At 36.9% G+C, this 18,220-nt stretch overlaps 1 protein-coding gene across 1 annotated transcript in view; it reads right to left on the reverse strand.

Annotated features, from left to right (window-relative positions):
* Positions 1 to 18,220, reverse strand: part of LOC140238590 (basement membrane-specific heparan sulfate proteoglycan core protein-like) — a 232,048-nt gene that overhangs the window by 121,279 nt on the left and 92,549 nt on the right. The window contains exon 6 of the mRNA XM_072318491.1: positions 4,506 to 4,787. Coding sequence (XP_072174592.1) covers positions 4,506 to 4,787 — 282 coding nt within the window. The remainder of the gene's footprint in view (positions 1 to 4,505; positions 4,788 to 18,220) is intronic.

Genomic DNA, 18,220 nt, shown 5'->3' on the forward strand with positions numbered 1-18,220 from the left:
CAATCAGGAATAGTGTGCTAGGAGATCACCCATAAAAGTAACAAATGGCACTCATGCCGACACAGATCTACAACTAGCTTTACATTGTGGCTTCACATACATCACAGTATATAAAGCACACACATGACACAACAATGGCATCAGTCTGACATCAGTCAGACAGTGTCACCAACACTCATCAATCAGGATTACAGCATGAAGCACAGAGCAGAACTATCACTCCTGAATAAAATGAGATGAAAACAGAGCTGTTAACACATTACAAGCAGAGGAATAATAGAACAGGATGTGGCAAGTTATCATTGGCTGATTTGCCCAAACTGTACCTCTGTTACTATTGTTACTGCATAGCTCAGTTCACTAAAATTTGCAAATGAATCTTTAAAGTATGGTGAACGAGACATTAAAATCAAGAATATCATGTAAGAGAATGTGTCAAAGCAGAGGGAAATGTCTCCTAAAACAGATTTTTAATGTACATGTAACTTATTAAAAGATATTTGCGCCACTAAGAAATCGTGAGTTAAAACTGACTGATTTACTTCACCGATTTTCGCTCCGGAACAGCTGTCTTTTTCGAGCCCTAAAATATGACGTTATGAAATGAACAAAATCCTTTACGAGTGCAGCAAGACATTGAGGCCGCCATTCGTAAAGCACACATTTCTTGGTGAGCGGATGCAATATCTGACCTGTCTTTAATTGCATTTGCTTTCTCGGCTGAGACATTAAAATGTCCAATTTTCACCTTATATTGTACGGAAAGACTTTGAGTTTGACATCAAGAGTGAATTGAGTGATGACAGTGACAATGATACTGATAGTGACAGTGGCAAAGTCGGGGTGGTAGAAGAAGCAAGGGAGAGGCGACAGATATGGAAGGCCGTTGCGGACATAATTCGTTTGGGGCATATGTATGGAAACGGACATACGTATGCAACTGCCTTTAGCAAACGTTTGCTAATTGGCCAATCAGCGAGTGTTGTTTGGCAAATGTCTGTATGGTGTTTAGCAGACGTTTGCATGTTATCTATTATACGTATGCCCCATTCCATACGTATGTTAATTTACTGTGCACACGTATGCAATTGATCAACCAATCAGGTACTTTGTTTAATATGCATTTGTATATGTGTGTATGTTGCATGTGCATAAATAGCGTGCACAGTAGGTACTCATGCCCGATCTGAGCAAGGAGGTACTAAGTGTACATATATGTGTACATGGAAATCTCACACCGTACCTTGTTAGTTCCTCAGCTGGAACATGGTCAAATCTGCCTTCTTCACTGAGCTGAAGATTTTTTTTGGAAACTTTTGCACTTAGCACAATTATTTTCCACTTGAGTTTTATTGGCCATACTGAGCTGATCTGAGCAGTTACTGAGCCGTACTGACCTGATCAGCTGGTTCCAACAGCTAATTTCATTGGCTGCCTTGAAAATCAATTTACTGGCATTCTGCGTATACGTATAAAAACGACATACGTTTGCTAACAAAAAAACTTGCAAACGTATGCTATCGCACCGTGCAAACGTTTGCCGAACAACACTTGCTGATTGATCAATTAGCAAATGTTTGCTAAAGGCAGTTGCATACGTATGCCCGTTTCCATACGTATGCCCCAAACGAATTATGTCCGTAACGGCCTTCCACAGATGGAGCCCACTGTGTGGATGGAGTGCGTAGCACAGCGCATCAGCGCAGGGCTGATTCGTTCATTTCGTGACGTCAAAATTTTGGTCACCAAAATTTCGCTGTCAGATCGGGTTCAGGTGGTCTAAAAAGGGTCTCAAAACACCATCTCTCCATCGTTCTAGAGACGTTTTTACCTTCTGAAAGTTAATTATTAATATTCCTAGAGACTTAAGCTTTCCAGAAATGTATAAATAACCTTGTTTACATATATATATATATATATATATATATATATATATATATATATATATATATATACATATATACCTAAAGGGATCGTGTAGTTTGGTTGAGACCTAATTTCAGGTTTCTAACATTTTTTGTGAAATAATGAGAAACCTCTTATGAAATATGAAAGAGCATGCAATTCCATGAGGAATTCAATGTTTAATTGATGAAAATTGGTTTTGAAATGGCTGAGATATCCAAAACAGAGCAATTCTAATAAGTGTGGAACCCATATTTTATTAGGATCGCTTTGTTTCACTTTGTTTTTGGATGTTTCAGCCATTCCAAACCAGATTTTCATCAAATTAAACTCTGAATTCCTCTTAAAATGGTATGCTCTGTACTATTTCATAAGTGGTTTCTTGGTATCTCGCAAAAAGTTAAAAGCCCAATTCTCATCTCCACCAATACTGTACCATCCCTTTAATATACTGTATACGCCGAATATTTCGTGAGGTTTTTATTTTCCCGAATTTCGCGAGTCGGGTGCTATTCGCGAAATTAAAGACACGTGAAAATATTGACTTTGACCCCGATGTGAATGTTTACGTACGCGTGTACATTTTTCCGTTCAGTACAGGACTCCACACTCGCGAATCTAACCACTCGCGAAATCGTTGGGAATTCCCGATTCGCGAAAATTTAGACTCACGAAATAAATGGCGTATACAGTATTAAGTGACTTTGCACAGTGACCTTGAGTAATCACATTATGGGGGAAAATAAACCACATTTCCAATACAAGTCAAAACTGTAGGCCTACATACAATATAAAGTAAACTGCTATGACCAGAGAAAGATTGGGTAACATGGAGAATTAGGAGTGGTGGAATGATCAGAAGTGCTTTGTCTACCAATGTTCCTTTTTCAGATTTGGATGTATTTGTCAGTCCTTTTATAACGCTAAACCTTCTAAACTCTTTCATTATAAAACATAAAATCCAAGTAATAATGTTCAAATATTACTATACTCCCTACTCATATTCAGTCCTCCACCTCCATTGACTTTTCAAAAAGAAACTTAAAACCCATTTATTTCTAGAACAGAACTGATGATTATGTTTTGTTGATTATTTGTATTCGAAGCTGATTTATACAATATGTTTGTTTATTTTGATAATTGTTAAGCGCTTCAAAACATGTAGTATTAAGCACTATATAAATATTTCATATTATTATTATTATTATCATTATGCATCTCTTTCTGGTGGCAACTTACCCAACACACACTTGAATAAAAAAAAAATTGATCCCTGTTGTGCTATTGCCGGTCTCAAATTCTTTGTCATTTGGGGTCATGGCCACCTTGGTCTTGACGCTCAACAATGATTTGATTGGTATTTCCTTGCTTGGCAACACAAGTTACCACTGTTGTGTTAAGACGTGATACTGTACATAATACCTTGATATTCATTCAATGAAAATATCACAGGAAATGTAATATTTTAGACCACATTCTGGAAGAAAAATGTATGTGTGTGCAACAATGCAGATCTATGAAAAGGTGGGGAAAATTGTAAATGTTTTTATCTTCAAACTTTCTAGCTTCTAGTTGCATTTACAGAAAAGGGTCAAGGCCAGTAGTGGCCTTAAAGGGATGGTATAGGATTGGTGGAGATGAGGATTGGGCTTTTAACTTTGTGCAAGATTCCAAGAAATCACCAATGAAATAATACAGAGTATACAATTCTACGAGGAATTCAAAGTTTATTAAATGAAAAACAGTTTTGGAATGGCTGAGACATCCAAAAACAAAGTAAAAAAAAGCAATCCTACAAATGTAAAAAAAGGTGGGTCCCACACATTTATTAGGATTGCTCTGTTTTGGGTACGGTATTTCAGCCATTTCAAAACCAATTTTCATCAAATAAACATTGAATCCCTCTTGGAATGACATGTTCTTTCATATTTCATGGGACTTTTCTCATTATCTCACAAAAAAAAAACAACCAAAACTATACAATCCCTTTAAGCTCTCCAAGATTTGGAGGGGCATCACGGCCGTGGCCTAATAGCCTCAGTGTAATTTGAGGCCTGCTATTGGTCTCATGATTACAAGTTCAACTTTGTTAATATTTTAAACAAATGAGTTCTTACGACTTGACAGAAACTTATAAACGGTAAACTTACTATATAAACACACTATACGACAATTACATGTTAATGCTTATTTCATGGGAAATGCATAACACAATGACAGAAGCATACATCAGTGATCTTACTCCTAATGCTTTTAATTACAGATATTGCTCCTCTAACAGTATGCACATAACTTTAGCCTTCTTCACATGCATGGATGGTGGCATTAATTGTGGAATAATACACAAACAAATATAATAAGTTGTCAGGCTTGGATTTCTCAATGATATCATCCAAAAAATCCAACACAATGTAGATTTCAAGAGTCAACTGGGAGCAATACATCTATGTGTACGAGTGTGTGTGTGTGTTTGTTTGTTTGTTTGTTTTTCTGTATTTGTCATCTGAGTACACAATCAACAATTGAAACTTCAGACCTATGACATTTCTAAAATATGATTTTGTTAGCTAAGTTAGAAATGAGACTGTATCTATACTCACAGCAGTTGAGTTCATCAGAGCCATCTGGGCAGTTGTAGATTTGGTCACAGATCTGGCTGATGAAGATGCAGGAGCCATCAGGGCAAGCTTCTTGGCCAAATCCACAGATGGGAGGACATCCCTCCTCATCTGAGTAGTCTGGACAATCAACATTGTTGTCACAGCGTTGACGTATTGGCAGACATGTCCCAAGGCTTGGACAGGAGATCTGATTGAGTGGGTCACATGTTGGGATGACGGGTGCAGTCGACTGAGCTTGTGTTGTGGGAGTCACCACCACCACTGTACACAGAAGAAGATAAAAATACGCCATATCCAGCTGTATACCCATCCTATTTTACTGGTCACTAATCTAATATGACAACTTAGTTCATGTGACTCAAGGTTTTCAAGAGGTCAAAACTTTGTTCAGGTATAACATTATGACCTATAACCTATGATTCATCCATCCATGCAGATGAAGAAAGACGCTCAACAGTCCACTTGGGCAGGGAGTGATGACAAAAGTCTTAAAGCTCAAAAACCTAATCAAAAGTCGCCACGCACAGTCCTAAAGCGATGGAGCACAGCAATGTTCAGCACAGAAAGACTAATTTTCTATAAAGCCTGGGGTTGAATAGTCCACACTGCAGTATCCTCTTCTGTCTTGGCATGTTACATGAAACTTTCCATGAATGCAGCCAGTGAGTAAACAAGCAGCAAGAGGGGACATAAATCTCAGCCTTCCTCAAAGGGTCTGCTGCATCCCTGACTGCCTGCCTGTCACCCCCTTACTCCAGCCAGTCAAGTCCTCTCTGAAAGGCTTCCCTCCCTGTACGTCCCTCGCCTCTTTACCACTTCTCCCTGAATCGAGTACTAACTCCACTCTACACTGAGTAGCATACCCAGTCTTGACCTCTGAACCTGTGTGTGCATGTTTCCAAATAATGCAAACTGATAAAACTCCTATGCACATAGAATTTTACTAACAGGTACAAGCATAATACAAACAAACTCTTTTGAGTATTATTCTGCCTTTCAATAGTTTATTATGAGAAATATGGAATATGATCTTCATGGTGCTATACTTTTGAGTCTGCATAAAAAGACTATTACCACACAAGTAGCTAGAATGAGGGCAGTATACACCACCCTACCAATTTCATCATGCGTGGTGATTTGTCACGCAACATATTATCATTCCCTGAATAGAGGGTCTATAATAACTTGAATTGAGCTACAGGCTGGATGCACAATTGAAGTGTATAGATGTAGCCGGTTACCCAGGGGTATCAGGGTGGTGTTTGCATGATGCACACTTTGTTCTTTTGTGAGAGTGTGTGTTTGTATTTTGTTTTTTTTTTTTTTAGGGGGTAGATTAATTTTTGGTGAGAGTGATAAACAGTGATTTCACAACAAGGAATAAACTAACTTAATGCGATAATGTCCAAGGAAGAATGATAAGCTGAGTGCACGATTGTTTCTTTCTTCTTTTCTGCGTCATTTGTGGTTAATCATCTGTGATCCCAGTATAGTTTCCCAATTTTTGCTGTTTGTAAGTGTATCAAGGCTAGGTGCTTTCATTGGTACTGAGTCTGGGTGGGTATCACCAGCCTAGTCACCCTTTCCAGACAGGCGAACAGCTCATAAAGCTGATAGAATAGCCAGATAGCCTTGCCCTGCCAACATCACACAACAAGACAGCATGTAAATAAGGGTTGCCTATTCAACCCTTTACTTATAGGGACCTGGAGAGTTTTTTACAGAGTCTTTGAGTATTTCATACGTCATTGGGATCAAGTGAAAATGTGTAGCAAGTACATCGTGGTATTTTAAACAATATTTTCACTGTTGACTTGCTTTCTATTTCCATTAATCAATTAGTCCTTTTAACAAACTTTGCAACTGCTTTCTTTATTTCATCTTTTCGATAGTAATAAAATGTATGCATGGTGAAAGAAAAGACTTTTAAACAGACTCAAGCTTTAGAATTTGACAGCAAGCTTTGCCATCATACCTAAGCTCTGACAATATTCAATACATACTGTACGAGCTGAAATTTTCGCGGTGGTTTTATTTTCGCGAATTTCGCGAATCGCCTTTGAATCGCGAAAATAACAACACGCGAAAATAACAACGCGCAAATAACTAAGTTCAGTTAGACCCTCGCAACCGCGAAATTAACAACACGTGAAAATGTCCTCGAAGGACCAATTCGCGAAAATATCTGTACGCGAAAATTTCAGCTCGTACAGTAGACCTAATGTAGTTGCTGCTCTGCTATGAATAAGCTCTGTATCCTATATCACAAACCAATAGCACAGTATTCAGCAGCAACTTACTATGCATCGCCAATGTTTGCAGGTGCTAAATGTATTTCAAAGTTGTGGCAATATGTGGAGGCCTTTATTTCATACATTACTGTCCAATGCACCGTGGTATTAAAAAGAAATCTTCAACTGCAGACTGCTTGAGGCCTTGATCCTAGACAAAAAAGTCAGTGCTCACTAAGTTTGTCAGTCTCCAAAGAAATTATTCACTGAGATGACCAAATGTCTTCATGTGTACTGAGTTTACAGCAAATACAGAACCCTGAGTTTATGGATCATTAAAGACCAGGTGGGTTAGAGTGTCCCCGAGTGGTTAATGGTCTATGCATTGTCAATCCTTAGTTTACAGTATGTTTGTCCCATACACCATGTCCACAGTTTCTATATTGACAAGAGCTTGTGTTATGATACTCAGAGAAAGGTTTGCAAAGGTTGGCATCTGTGTATTAAATGCATGTTCAAAGAAATCAATTAGTACATCTACTTCAAATATAACTAGAATTATCACTGAAGGTGATTAATACCCCCGCCCCTTGTGTTGCTTTATAGTATGTGATGTCATGAGGGCAATGACGTTAATACCAAGTTTGTGCACTTGTTGAATTGGAAAGGTTTGGGTAAAAAGAGTGGTTTCCATGGCAATGCATTGTCTGATACAAACACAAGGGACATTTTGCATAACTACACTAAAAGACCATCATACACACCAAATTTGACCTTCATAGCTTGAATGGTTTATTTTGATACAAAAATGAATGGTTACCATGGCAACACATTTTCCTTATACTAACACATTGGTGTCTTGCAAAACTACACTTCTAGATCATGATACATACTAAATTTGACTTTAATTGCTTGATGGAAAAGTTATTCGATCTGCAAGGTTTTGGCAAAATTGTGGTTACCATGGCAACGGTTTGTGTGACAAACACAAAAATTATGTGTTCATATCTATACCTCAGGGCCATAATGCCTACCAAATTTGGTTTCAATTGCTTGAAAACTGTGGAAGAAGTTCACTCCACAGGATTAAAAAAAAACATGCGGTTACCATGGCAATGCATTGTCCAATACAAATACGAAGGACATTTTGCAAAACTACACTTAAAAGAGCATCATACACACCAAATTTCACCTTCATAGATTAAATGGTTCAATTTGATACAAAAATGAGTGGTTACCATGGCAACACATTTTTCTTATATTAACACATGGTGTCTTGCATAACTATACCTCCCGATCATCATACATACTCAATTTGACCTTAATTGCTTGAATGATGTGGAAGTTATTTAATCCACAAGATTTCGAAGAAAACATGCGGTTACCATGGCAACGCTTTGTCGAGTACAAACACAAAGAGTGTCTTGCATAACTACACCTATAGATCATCACAGATATCAATTTTGAAATTGATTGCTTAAATACTATGGAAGTTATTCGATCCACAAGGTTTTGGTAAAATTGTGGTTACCATGGCAACGCATTTCCGACAAACACAAAAAACATGTCTTGCACATCTATACCTCAATATCATCATTTACCCTAAGTTTCATTTAAATTGCTTCAAAACTGTAGAAGGAGTTCGCGACGCAAGATTTTGCAACAGACCGACCGACCGACCGACTGCCCGACCGCCCGCCCAACCAACATCACGGTGATTCCTATATACCCCCTTCACACTAAGTGTGGCGGGGGTATAAATATATCTTCTGAATCAAGGGGAGATTATTCCAATTCCTCTTTTTTTTTTATAATTGCAAATCAGAAATATTTCCACAATGGAAGAATCCTTAATAAATCAGCAATAACCCTGCAACCTTGGGGAGAAAAAGAGTAGTATGACATTCCCTTATATTATTGAAGTACAGAAAAACAAGTTGTGAAAGAAAAATTAACATTCATGATTGTATGACTGACTGCATGCAAACAGCAAGGATCAAAACTGTTATATTGGCAGTAGGGTCATCACATTAAGTGTATAATATAGGCCCTAATTCAAGAATTTGACTGGCTGCCAAGGCAGCTAAAATCAAGTGACATGTATACATGTGGACCATATAAAGTATAAATACATTCCCACTGCATTGTAATAGAACACTTGAAAGTCTGTTTGATTTTCCCCCCTCAGCACTGCAGGTTGGAGGTTGGGGGGGGGGGGGGATAAATAAAATCTCGGGGGGGGGGGGGGGAATCATAGTACATCTCTGAAAAGGTAATGCCTGTATAATATCACATTGCTTGGAGCCTGTTTAAACTGGCAATAATCAGCATAGGACCAAGTCAGTGCTGTTAGTGCTAGAGACAGCACAGTCATGGTGGTGGCTGTGAGGAACTAATCTTGAACCAAGAAATGGGTCAGCCACAAAGAGATTTCACCTGTGTCGATCATTGTCAGACCTGATTCACTAGGCCACTGCACTTTACCTTCAACTTATTTCCACTTACATACACTATACCTTCACAGAAGACATCGCTTTGATCCTTTTCAAGTACTTAGTCACACTTCACAGCTACCTGAGCAGACTACACCATCCAAGGTATAACCATGAAAACCATCTTTTGTGGCTTTGACAGCCAGTCATGGTGAGGCAATGGAGCACAGAAAGAAGAAAGCCATGTCTTCAAAAAGCTAATCTTAAAAAATAACTGCAAAAACTAATCCTGATGAAAATTATATAGAATACCATGAAAGCACAAATTCATATTGTGGAAAGATGGACAACTTGAAAGAAAAACTCTTTCATGCATTTTCAAGGTTACTGGTAATCTCATAAACCGTTACCCTAAAAATAATTTCAGCTGATTCAACAGTCTTTATTATCTACCCCCAAAGCAAAACAGAAAAAAATAATAATTCACTGAACTGCACTGAATGCATACATATTTTCCCTTCAAAGGCAACATCAAACCTTTATACTCAGATTATCACAAAAAATTTACAATGCGTTATAAATGCAACTGTAAGGGAGCTCCTCTGACTGAAGTACATTAGACAGAACTCCTAATCATTAAATGATTCCTTGTGCCCATACACCAAAGTGAGCTACATGACAATCCTAGATTTCTACATGTAGGTTAGCATGTCTCAGTATACTGTCAGCCTGCTTTTAACAACAAGACAAGCAATGTGTTTACTTCCTTATAATAGTTCATTTCAGAGATACAGTAGGAGGCATCTAGGCCACTGGCATAGCTATTTCAACAATTATTTGTGGTGAGGAATGCATTTTACACTTCTATGTCACTTTACTGTCTATTACAACAATAGCAGGCAACACACCTAAAATGTCAGATAACCTGGCCATAGTGACCACCTGTCTATAATGACCACTCTTTTCATTTCCCTTGGGTGGCTGCTATAGACAGGTTTGTCATCATCCTTTTTCAGTTTAATTTGTTGGGTTTTTTTTTTTTTTCAGAGTAATGGTTTCTCTGCTCACGGACCACAAATAATTCCACAAAATAAAAATATAAATATGGTGTTGTCAATTTATGTACTACATGATGTGAAATTATGAAAATCGCCTGGACTCCCCTTTAACTATTGCGCTTTACTGTCAAAGGAATGGGATATAATCCAGCAAATCTTTCCATATTTACCTCTCTCTGAACATATGATAAAATTCAGTCCATAAGACATTGGAATGTCACACAATTCATATGATATATGAGGTCAGACATTTGTCACCTCATGAACATAGTTCAAAGCTCTGGGGTGCTGTACAGCCCTAGAGTTCAAGTGTAATTCAGACAGGATCTGAAGGCCTTTCTCTGCTCTGTGCACAATACCAAACAGTATATTTGATCTGTCTAATGGAACTGTAGCTCACTACTTTGAACACTGACAGTATGCTATTGTACTGATGTTGTCAATATTACCCAGCTACTTAAAAAGCAAATTTTGATTATTACTCTGGTGTGGGGTGTACTGCAATACTTGTCTTTCTTGTATTGCCATTTCTACAGTGATTACTGACACCTTTGACACAAATATGCACAGTTTACCTCTATAACTCCCGAAATGATCTTCATTGGAGTCTTATACCACCATGCTTGTTTGTTTAAATCAGTACAGTCCATTCACTGCTATTTGCCTCCCAGGTCAAACCAACATTCCCCTCTATTCTTTGAGGATTTCAAAGAAGCCGCAAAGAAGCTGGCATGGAAGGCCAACTTCAGGCGAGCGCTGGCCACCAGAGTACAATCTCATCCAAAATAAGTTCCAAGATCTCCTGATCACAAGGCATACACACAAACTGACTGGTTAAAGCACTATATCCTGAGGTTATCCCTGCTCAACATATTCCACTACTGTGACTGCTACTAAGCATCAATAAAGTGATTACAACCTGATATAAAAACAGAATCCTCACAACCATGCCATTCTGTCCACCTACTTATTCTGTTATATCATTATATTTGACCATCGTAGAGTATACTGTACATGTTTATTTTGCAAACACAATACTTTGTAGATTGGGAGTTGAAAAACAATTCTGCAGTTGAATTTGAGACAGAGAACCAGAGTGATATGGAATGAAAAAATTAAGTTATCCCTTCTAATAAAAGTAAAAGTTAGATGTCCCCCACCATGCAGAAAAAAAAAAATACATTGCATATCAGAGACAATACCTCTATCAATTATTAATTTCTTGAATATTAATAGCTCATGAAATTCTTCCAAATAACACCCTTACAAATATACAACACACTGTATGCACCAAGTACATGTATATCACAAATTATTGAGAATTGTAAGATGTTAGTAGTTGAATTTGTGATCAAGAATCATCTCACAGTGATAAAATGAGAAATACATGTAATCATCCTTTTGTGAGAACCAGTTTACTGATTACTATAAAACGAGGAATGTTCACGTGCATTTTCATTTCACGAATTTCACGAGCGCCAAGATTCGCGAAATGAAAATTCATGCGAAAGTTCTTGTCTACACTATATGAATTGAACGCCAGTGGCAGTTTGCGAAAATTTCATTCCGCGAAAAAAGGCCGTCGGTTCCCATTCGTGAAAAATTCATGCTGTGAATATATCATGTTTTACAGTACCTGCCTTGGAGATGAACATACTACATGTCATAAGTGTTAAGGGTTGCAATACGCCATGTGTTATTTATTCTGTGGATTTAAGTCGACTCACAAAATTCATGAAAACAAATGCACTATGAAATATACCACAAATATAGTACACAGAAGGTGAACTCATCCTTTATTGTTTACTATTCGGAGCACTGATTTAGAATATGTTAGTTATCACACTTGATGCATGTGTATGTAATAGGTCAGTTGTATCACAGAATATGCTACCGTATAAAAAATTTGCAATAAAGCCTAAAATATAAGGAGATATAAGTATTTTTCTCAATGAACCATAATTGCAGATGATTCATTCTAGAAACAATTTCATTATAACTATTGTTCACATTTTGTATATTTAACAATACCTAACACTGAATATACTGATTAACATTTTTACATCGGTTGTTTCTATCCCTAACTCACATTTTAGAACTGCTTTTAAGCACTACAGCTGGGTTTTTGTTTCATCTGCAAATGGTAAATACTAACTGTTGGGTCTCTAACAAATTAGTTTATCTATGAAGCAAGTGGTTATGATCTATGAAGAAACAGTTAGTTTGGAAAGATATTTCATGAAGGTGATAGTTTTTAGTCCAAGTAAAAATTTTGAATATGAGAGTTTGTTTAAAATAATTTAATACAATTAACCACATTTATATAGTGCAAATCACACACACACACAAAAAAAAAACACAGACACACACACACACACACACAATGATGTCTCTGTGGCAAAGTTACACATGTACCCATGTTTGTATTACTCAACTCAATTTACTAATCACCTGATGAGGTCCACGGCATGGGTTAAACTGTATCAAAATGACTGTCCTGCAAGTTTACTCTTGCTCACAAGAAAGTGATCATGTGGTAAGATAGAAGTTTTTCATCTTGATATAGTTTGTCTACTTAAGAATCTGAAAGTATTCACTGTAAAAGATTCATTCTATGTACTCACTTTGTCTTACACTTTTAAAAAATTGTTGAATAAAGACATTAAGAAAAAGAAAAAAAGTGATCTAACAATAGTTTTGAAGGAACTGTGGCAATTGTGGTGATAAATGTGAATAAACTGCTTTGGATGTGGGCTCATATTTGTTAGACAAAATGAACTCCCATCTCGATCTATCACCTCAAATTTCAACATCACCTTTAAGAAACCATCTTAACAGCACTGAAAAAGTGTCAAAAATATTCCTGAATGCTGTACAGTGTAACTGGATCCTTAACATCATCAAAATGTAGCCGTGGGAGGCAGCAGAAAATACCTCTAGAATTGAAAACAACATGCCTCATTCAGACACCCCCAGATTGACTAGTACTATGAGGGAACTACACATGAAAACAGGATAAAATTTAAAGCAAGAATATAAGACTTCAGAGCTTGAACGACTAACAACTGAACTGCAATCCCTAAAATATTATTTCTCAGAAGTATTCATGAGCTCTGCTTCCAAAATGAAATCAGTTTGTATTTTCCTATACATTACTTGAATACAGATAATGATGTTGGATGGCATACATTGTGTGACAATGCTATATTTTGTTATTGCTTTCCAAAGAACATGCATACACCCACAAGTAGTGCAAAAGTTTTCAGACGATGTTGGATGTTGCCAAAGACAATAAATTTGTACTCAGGGGTAAAAAACAACAACAATAACAAACAAACAAGCATACAAAAAATTCTGTGACAAAAAAAGCCTCTCCAACTTGCCTGATGATTATCATAATGCTATAGGGCCTACCTGCTTTTAATGGAAAGTCATGCTCTTGAGAGATCAGCAATGAAAAATTGCTCAGAAAATGATCATATACTGTAAAAGGGGAAATTTTTGCAATGTGGAAATTTTCATGTATTTCACACAACTAGACACTAGCACAAAGATAAAAGCATGCAAATATTTTTGCTTGCCATATGTTTCAGTAATTAATGTCTTGATTCCACGGAATTAAAAATTATGTGAAACTCCTCTTATCCGGCCAAGTGCAAAAAATTACTCAAGTAAAATTATCCACTTTTACAGTACGTTATACTGTAAAACACAATATTTTTGTGGCATGAAATTTTTGTGAATTGGAGCCGATGGCCTTTTTCACGGCACGAAATTTTCACGAGTTGCCTCTAATTTTCAATGCATATAGTGTAGACCACGAATCTTGATTCCTGCGAAATTAGCGAAATTAAAATGCACGCAAACATTCCTCGTTTTACAGTATATAGATTTCAGTTTCAGTAAGGTTATTTCTGACACAGGATTAAAAGTAACTGTATTGACAATGAAAGAAGATAAACACCAATTGATTTGTTAGGGAATTATATAGACAGCGTTATATCTCTAAAGCCCACAGGTGTATGATATGATTGATAAGAGTTTTTACATCTAAACGAATGCAATAGCCTCTAATTAGTTTTAATGTAGTCTTTGTATGCAATTACTCATCTTGCTTACAGTTTATAGCTATACATATAAGAATATACTGCATTCAAAATATTTCTGCAGCCCCCCAAAAAATAATAATAATAATAATAATAATCACACTGATAAAATTAACTATTATGTTGGAACTAAATACTAGACCCAAAGAAAGTTCAATTTGTATAGTATAGACAGTAGATGGAAGAAAGAGTCTGAAGCAATTAGGCCTGGGTTGTTACTCCATTCTTCTTCTTAAAAGTGCCATGCTTCTACTAAAGATAATTTATAGAACATGTAGAGGCCAGGACTGAAAGACTATGAAAGTTACACAGATTTCCCAAAATGTAAGCATAAGCACACAACTGGAAACACAAAGGTAGCTGCATGTATAGCAGCACTTCACACAAATTGCTATCTTCAGGTACAATACAGGGCTCACATGGGTAAATAATTCCCCATAGAGACATGTGTTAAAATTCAAAATTTAAAAAATTCTGTAAAATAGCTGGGAGAAATGAGGTGTTTCATCTTCACTAACCTGGATAAGAGAGATATACCCTTTCATCCCTCAAATTTCCAAGGCGGGTTCTTCAGCTCAAACTCTGTCCAAGGGTCCGCAGAGCCAGACTACAAGTTCTTTTCACTCAAAAAGTCACCTATTTTCTGTACATGCACCCAATGAAATAAAGTCCCTTCAAATTCCACGAGAAAAGCTTTCATCTTCCAACCAAAATGTAGTTTGTAGAGGAATTAATACTCAAGATCTGCAGCTATTCAGTTTTTTGCCAAACTGCAATATTGATTTTTGATTAATTTTTTCTTCATTTATTTTGGTATCTTTGGTATGAATTTGTGGAGGGGTCTGGGACATTCCATTTTATTTACAGGTGTGAGCCCTACATGACACCATCACAAAGTTGACTGCTGCCATCTCTTGGTGAAAGCAACAAAGTCCTCAACTTCTGACAGCTGCCATCATTCCAGACAGCACATTCCATGGATGGAGAGCAGGCACTCTAGGGTCTTGTGGGAGCTATTTGGCACACCATGGCGTGAAAGGATACCACCTGCTGGGCACCACATCAGAACCAGGTGTTCTGCATACCTTTGATGTGTTGATATTAATTCACATTTCAAAAATACATTGGTTTGAAAAACTACAATTTCTACTAGAATCAATCATGTGCTATGCAGCACTTGGATTCTACTATTGCCTAAAAGTCAATTAGGATTAACACATCTCTCTAATTCTCGCTATCGCCAATGACGTAAAAAACTCCTGTGCACGCTGAAGAGCTCTGTCACAGGTGCACTGTGGGATTCCCATATGATTCAATGGAGTTCTTTGTCTGCTTTTCCATTGTTAGCCCTTTTCTTCTTGGCTATAATTCAGCTTAAAAGAGTTGAAAGTGTCTAAGCTTTACTGATTTGCAGTCACTAGAATCATGGTTCACTACTGCAAGGCTTCAATGTGCTGGTCACATGATGGAAAGCGAAGAAATCTTCAACAAAAATACCTCTTTATAAAGACAGAGCATGATGTAGGTGCATGTGCAGCCAAAACCAGGGCAAGTTTGTCCTATGAGCTATCCAATAATGCATCTAAAACGCTGCTCTGCGCACGGCACCTACGTATTGGCGATACCCTCAATTGTTAACTACTGTTCAAGCTAAACAGGAGCTCTTGCAGCACAGACCCATATTGGTTCTGTGCTTCTATGAATTGGTATAAATAATCAAAAGTACAATCAAAATCCTGCCATCAGACTGCAATTCATGAAGAGAAACTGGAACCTTATCTAAACATCAAAACAGCTTTAGGGAAGATGATGCCATATCTAAAAATTTTAATTTTTGCCAAGCCCAAATTATAAAATATTTTTGTCCTTTTTTTTGACATAACAAGAAGATATTCATCTATGTTCTTGTGGGTGTGTGTGATTGCTTGGTGAAGTTGATGTTATGGCAGGACATGTCAAAAAGAATGGAATCAAACAATCATCTATGCCCTATCAGAATGCTGTGTTTTCTTCAGAATTTCTCTCAATTTTGTAGACTTCTACTGTAATATGTTTATATGTATAGAAAGTAACTCTAAAATGGATCTTTCTCAGTAAATTCTGAGAAATAATCACATGTATCATTCATAGAAATGAATACATAATTTGAGGCACTTTTTTACATATAAATCTTGTATATCATGTCTTAGAAATAAGACACTTATCTAAGTATTGTTTATACTACTGTATATAATTTTGAGAAATGGTGCAAATGCGCCATAAAGTTATGCTAGTCTGACATACTGTATTTCCTGTTATAATAGTGTGTGGGCACAATCAGGCAAACTAAGCAATGACAAATGTCTTTCCAGCGATGTTTTTGACAAACACCATTTTGGTTTGCTATGTTATTACCTTAATTTTGGTGGAGACATTGTTATTTGTTTGTCTACTCAGGTCTTGTTGTGATTGTTGAACTGTTATTGATTTTCCAATCAATAAAATATTGCATTGTATATGTGATGCTAATCTATGTTAGTCCCGTATAAAAAAAAAAAAAATTGAAGGAAACTAATATTTTAACTCAATGGGTGAAATTGAGTGACATTATCGATGATGATTTCCTTTTCTGCATATGTTCCAACAGTTAAGTGGTAGAAGGCTTCACAGTGCACCACATATTCTTTCTGGAGTATGTGAGTGGCCCTGAAAAGGGCCTTACCAATCCCTGACGTTTCGGCAAGTATGTTCTCGCCGTTCTCAAGGGAATGAGAAAGTGTTGTTGTTGTTTGTATTTATTGGCGCTTTTCAATCAGACTGATTATCTGCGCCACGTCTCCTCCATACTCTAGTATTAGGAGTCCATGAGCTCAGTTCGGTTGATCACGTCACGCTCACTCTGTTCTAGGTTTCGGCTTACCTGTCCAGTGGCAGTGTGCGAGATCAATTTCCCTCCACCATTAATAGTGCAGTATGTGCAGTGAATCTATACACAAATACATATAAATATATTCTTTTTTTTCTCCTCCATCTACTTAATACTATCATTATAAACTGTGTGTATTCTAACAAAACGGATAAGCACACAAAGTGTGCATATTACTAATAAATACTAACAGTATCAATAATCAATCTTTACTACATCATTTATCTGCTGTAGTTTTTGAAATATGTGCAACTAAAAACTGTGATTTAGAGACTTTTTTGTACAACAGTAAGTTTATCTGCACTGGGTTTTTTTTTTTTTTTTCTCTCTCTCTCTCCTGATTAATAGGTAGTCATGATGCCCCTGCCACCCTTGATGATCATGCAGTATCCAAAAGCTGCAAAATCCAGCAAGGCATCTGTTTGTGTTCAGACTAACAAAGCAAGGGAAAATTTAACGTCGACTTTGGGAGTCAGAATAAAACAAAAGGAGCCATAGAAGCATGCAGATATCAAGCCACATGAAGACCTCAATGAAACTCAAATGCCACCAGCAGGCCAGATGCTGAGAAGGAGCATGAAAGACAGCCAGCAAGGCAATGTGTTTGAAGAGAAAGAAAGAATGCTGGCTGTGAGGAATAGAGTTGCAAATCAAAATCAGTGTCAGACAAAAGCAAACAAGCAAGAATTCAGAATGGAGGCTGAATACGAAAAACAAAGAGTAATCAGAACTGAAGAAAAGACAACAAAAAGAACAGCATGAAACAGAGAATCAAACAACCAAACTACACATTAATTTGGGGAGAAAATGATAAAGATAAAGCTGAAAAAAAGATGCCCAAGTAACACTTGCAAATTTTCAAATCTTGTATATCACTTTACTCTTCTATTCCAAGGTGCAATAACAGACTCTACGCAAAATTATTGCTGGAGTGATGCAAGAACTGATGAACAACAGCTCTT

Source organism: Diadema setosum, chromosome 15 (assembly GCF_964275005.1).
Source record: "Diadema setosum chromosome 15, eeDiaSeto1, whole genome shotgun sequence".
In the NCBI taxonomy this organism is placed as follows: Eukaryota; Metazoa; Echinodermata; class Echinoidea; order Diadematoida; family Diadematidae; genus Diadema; species Diadema setosum.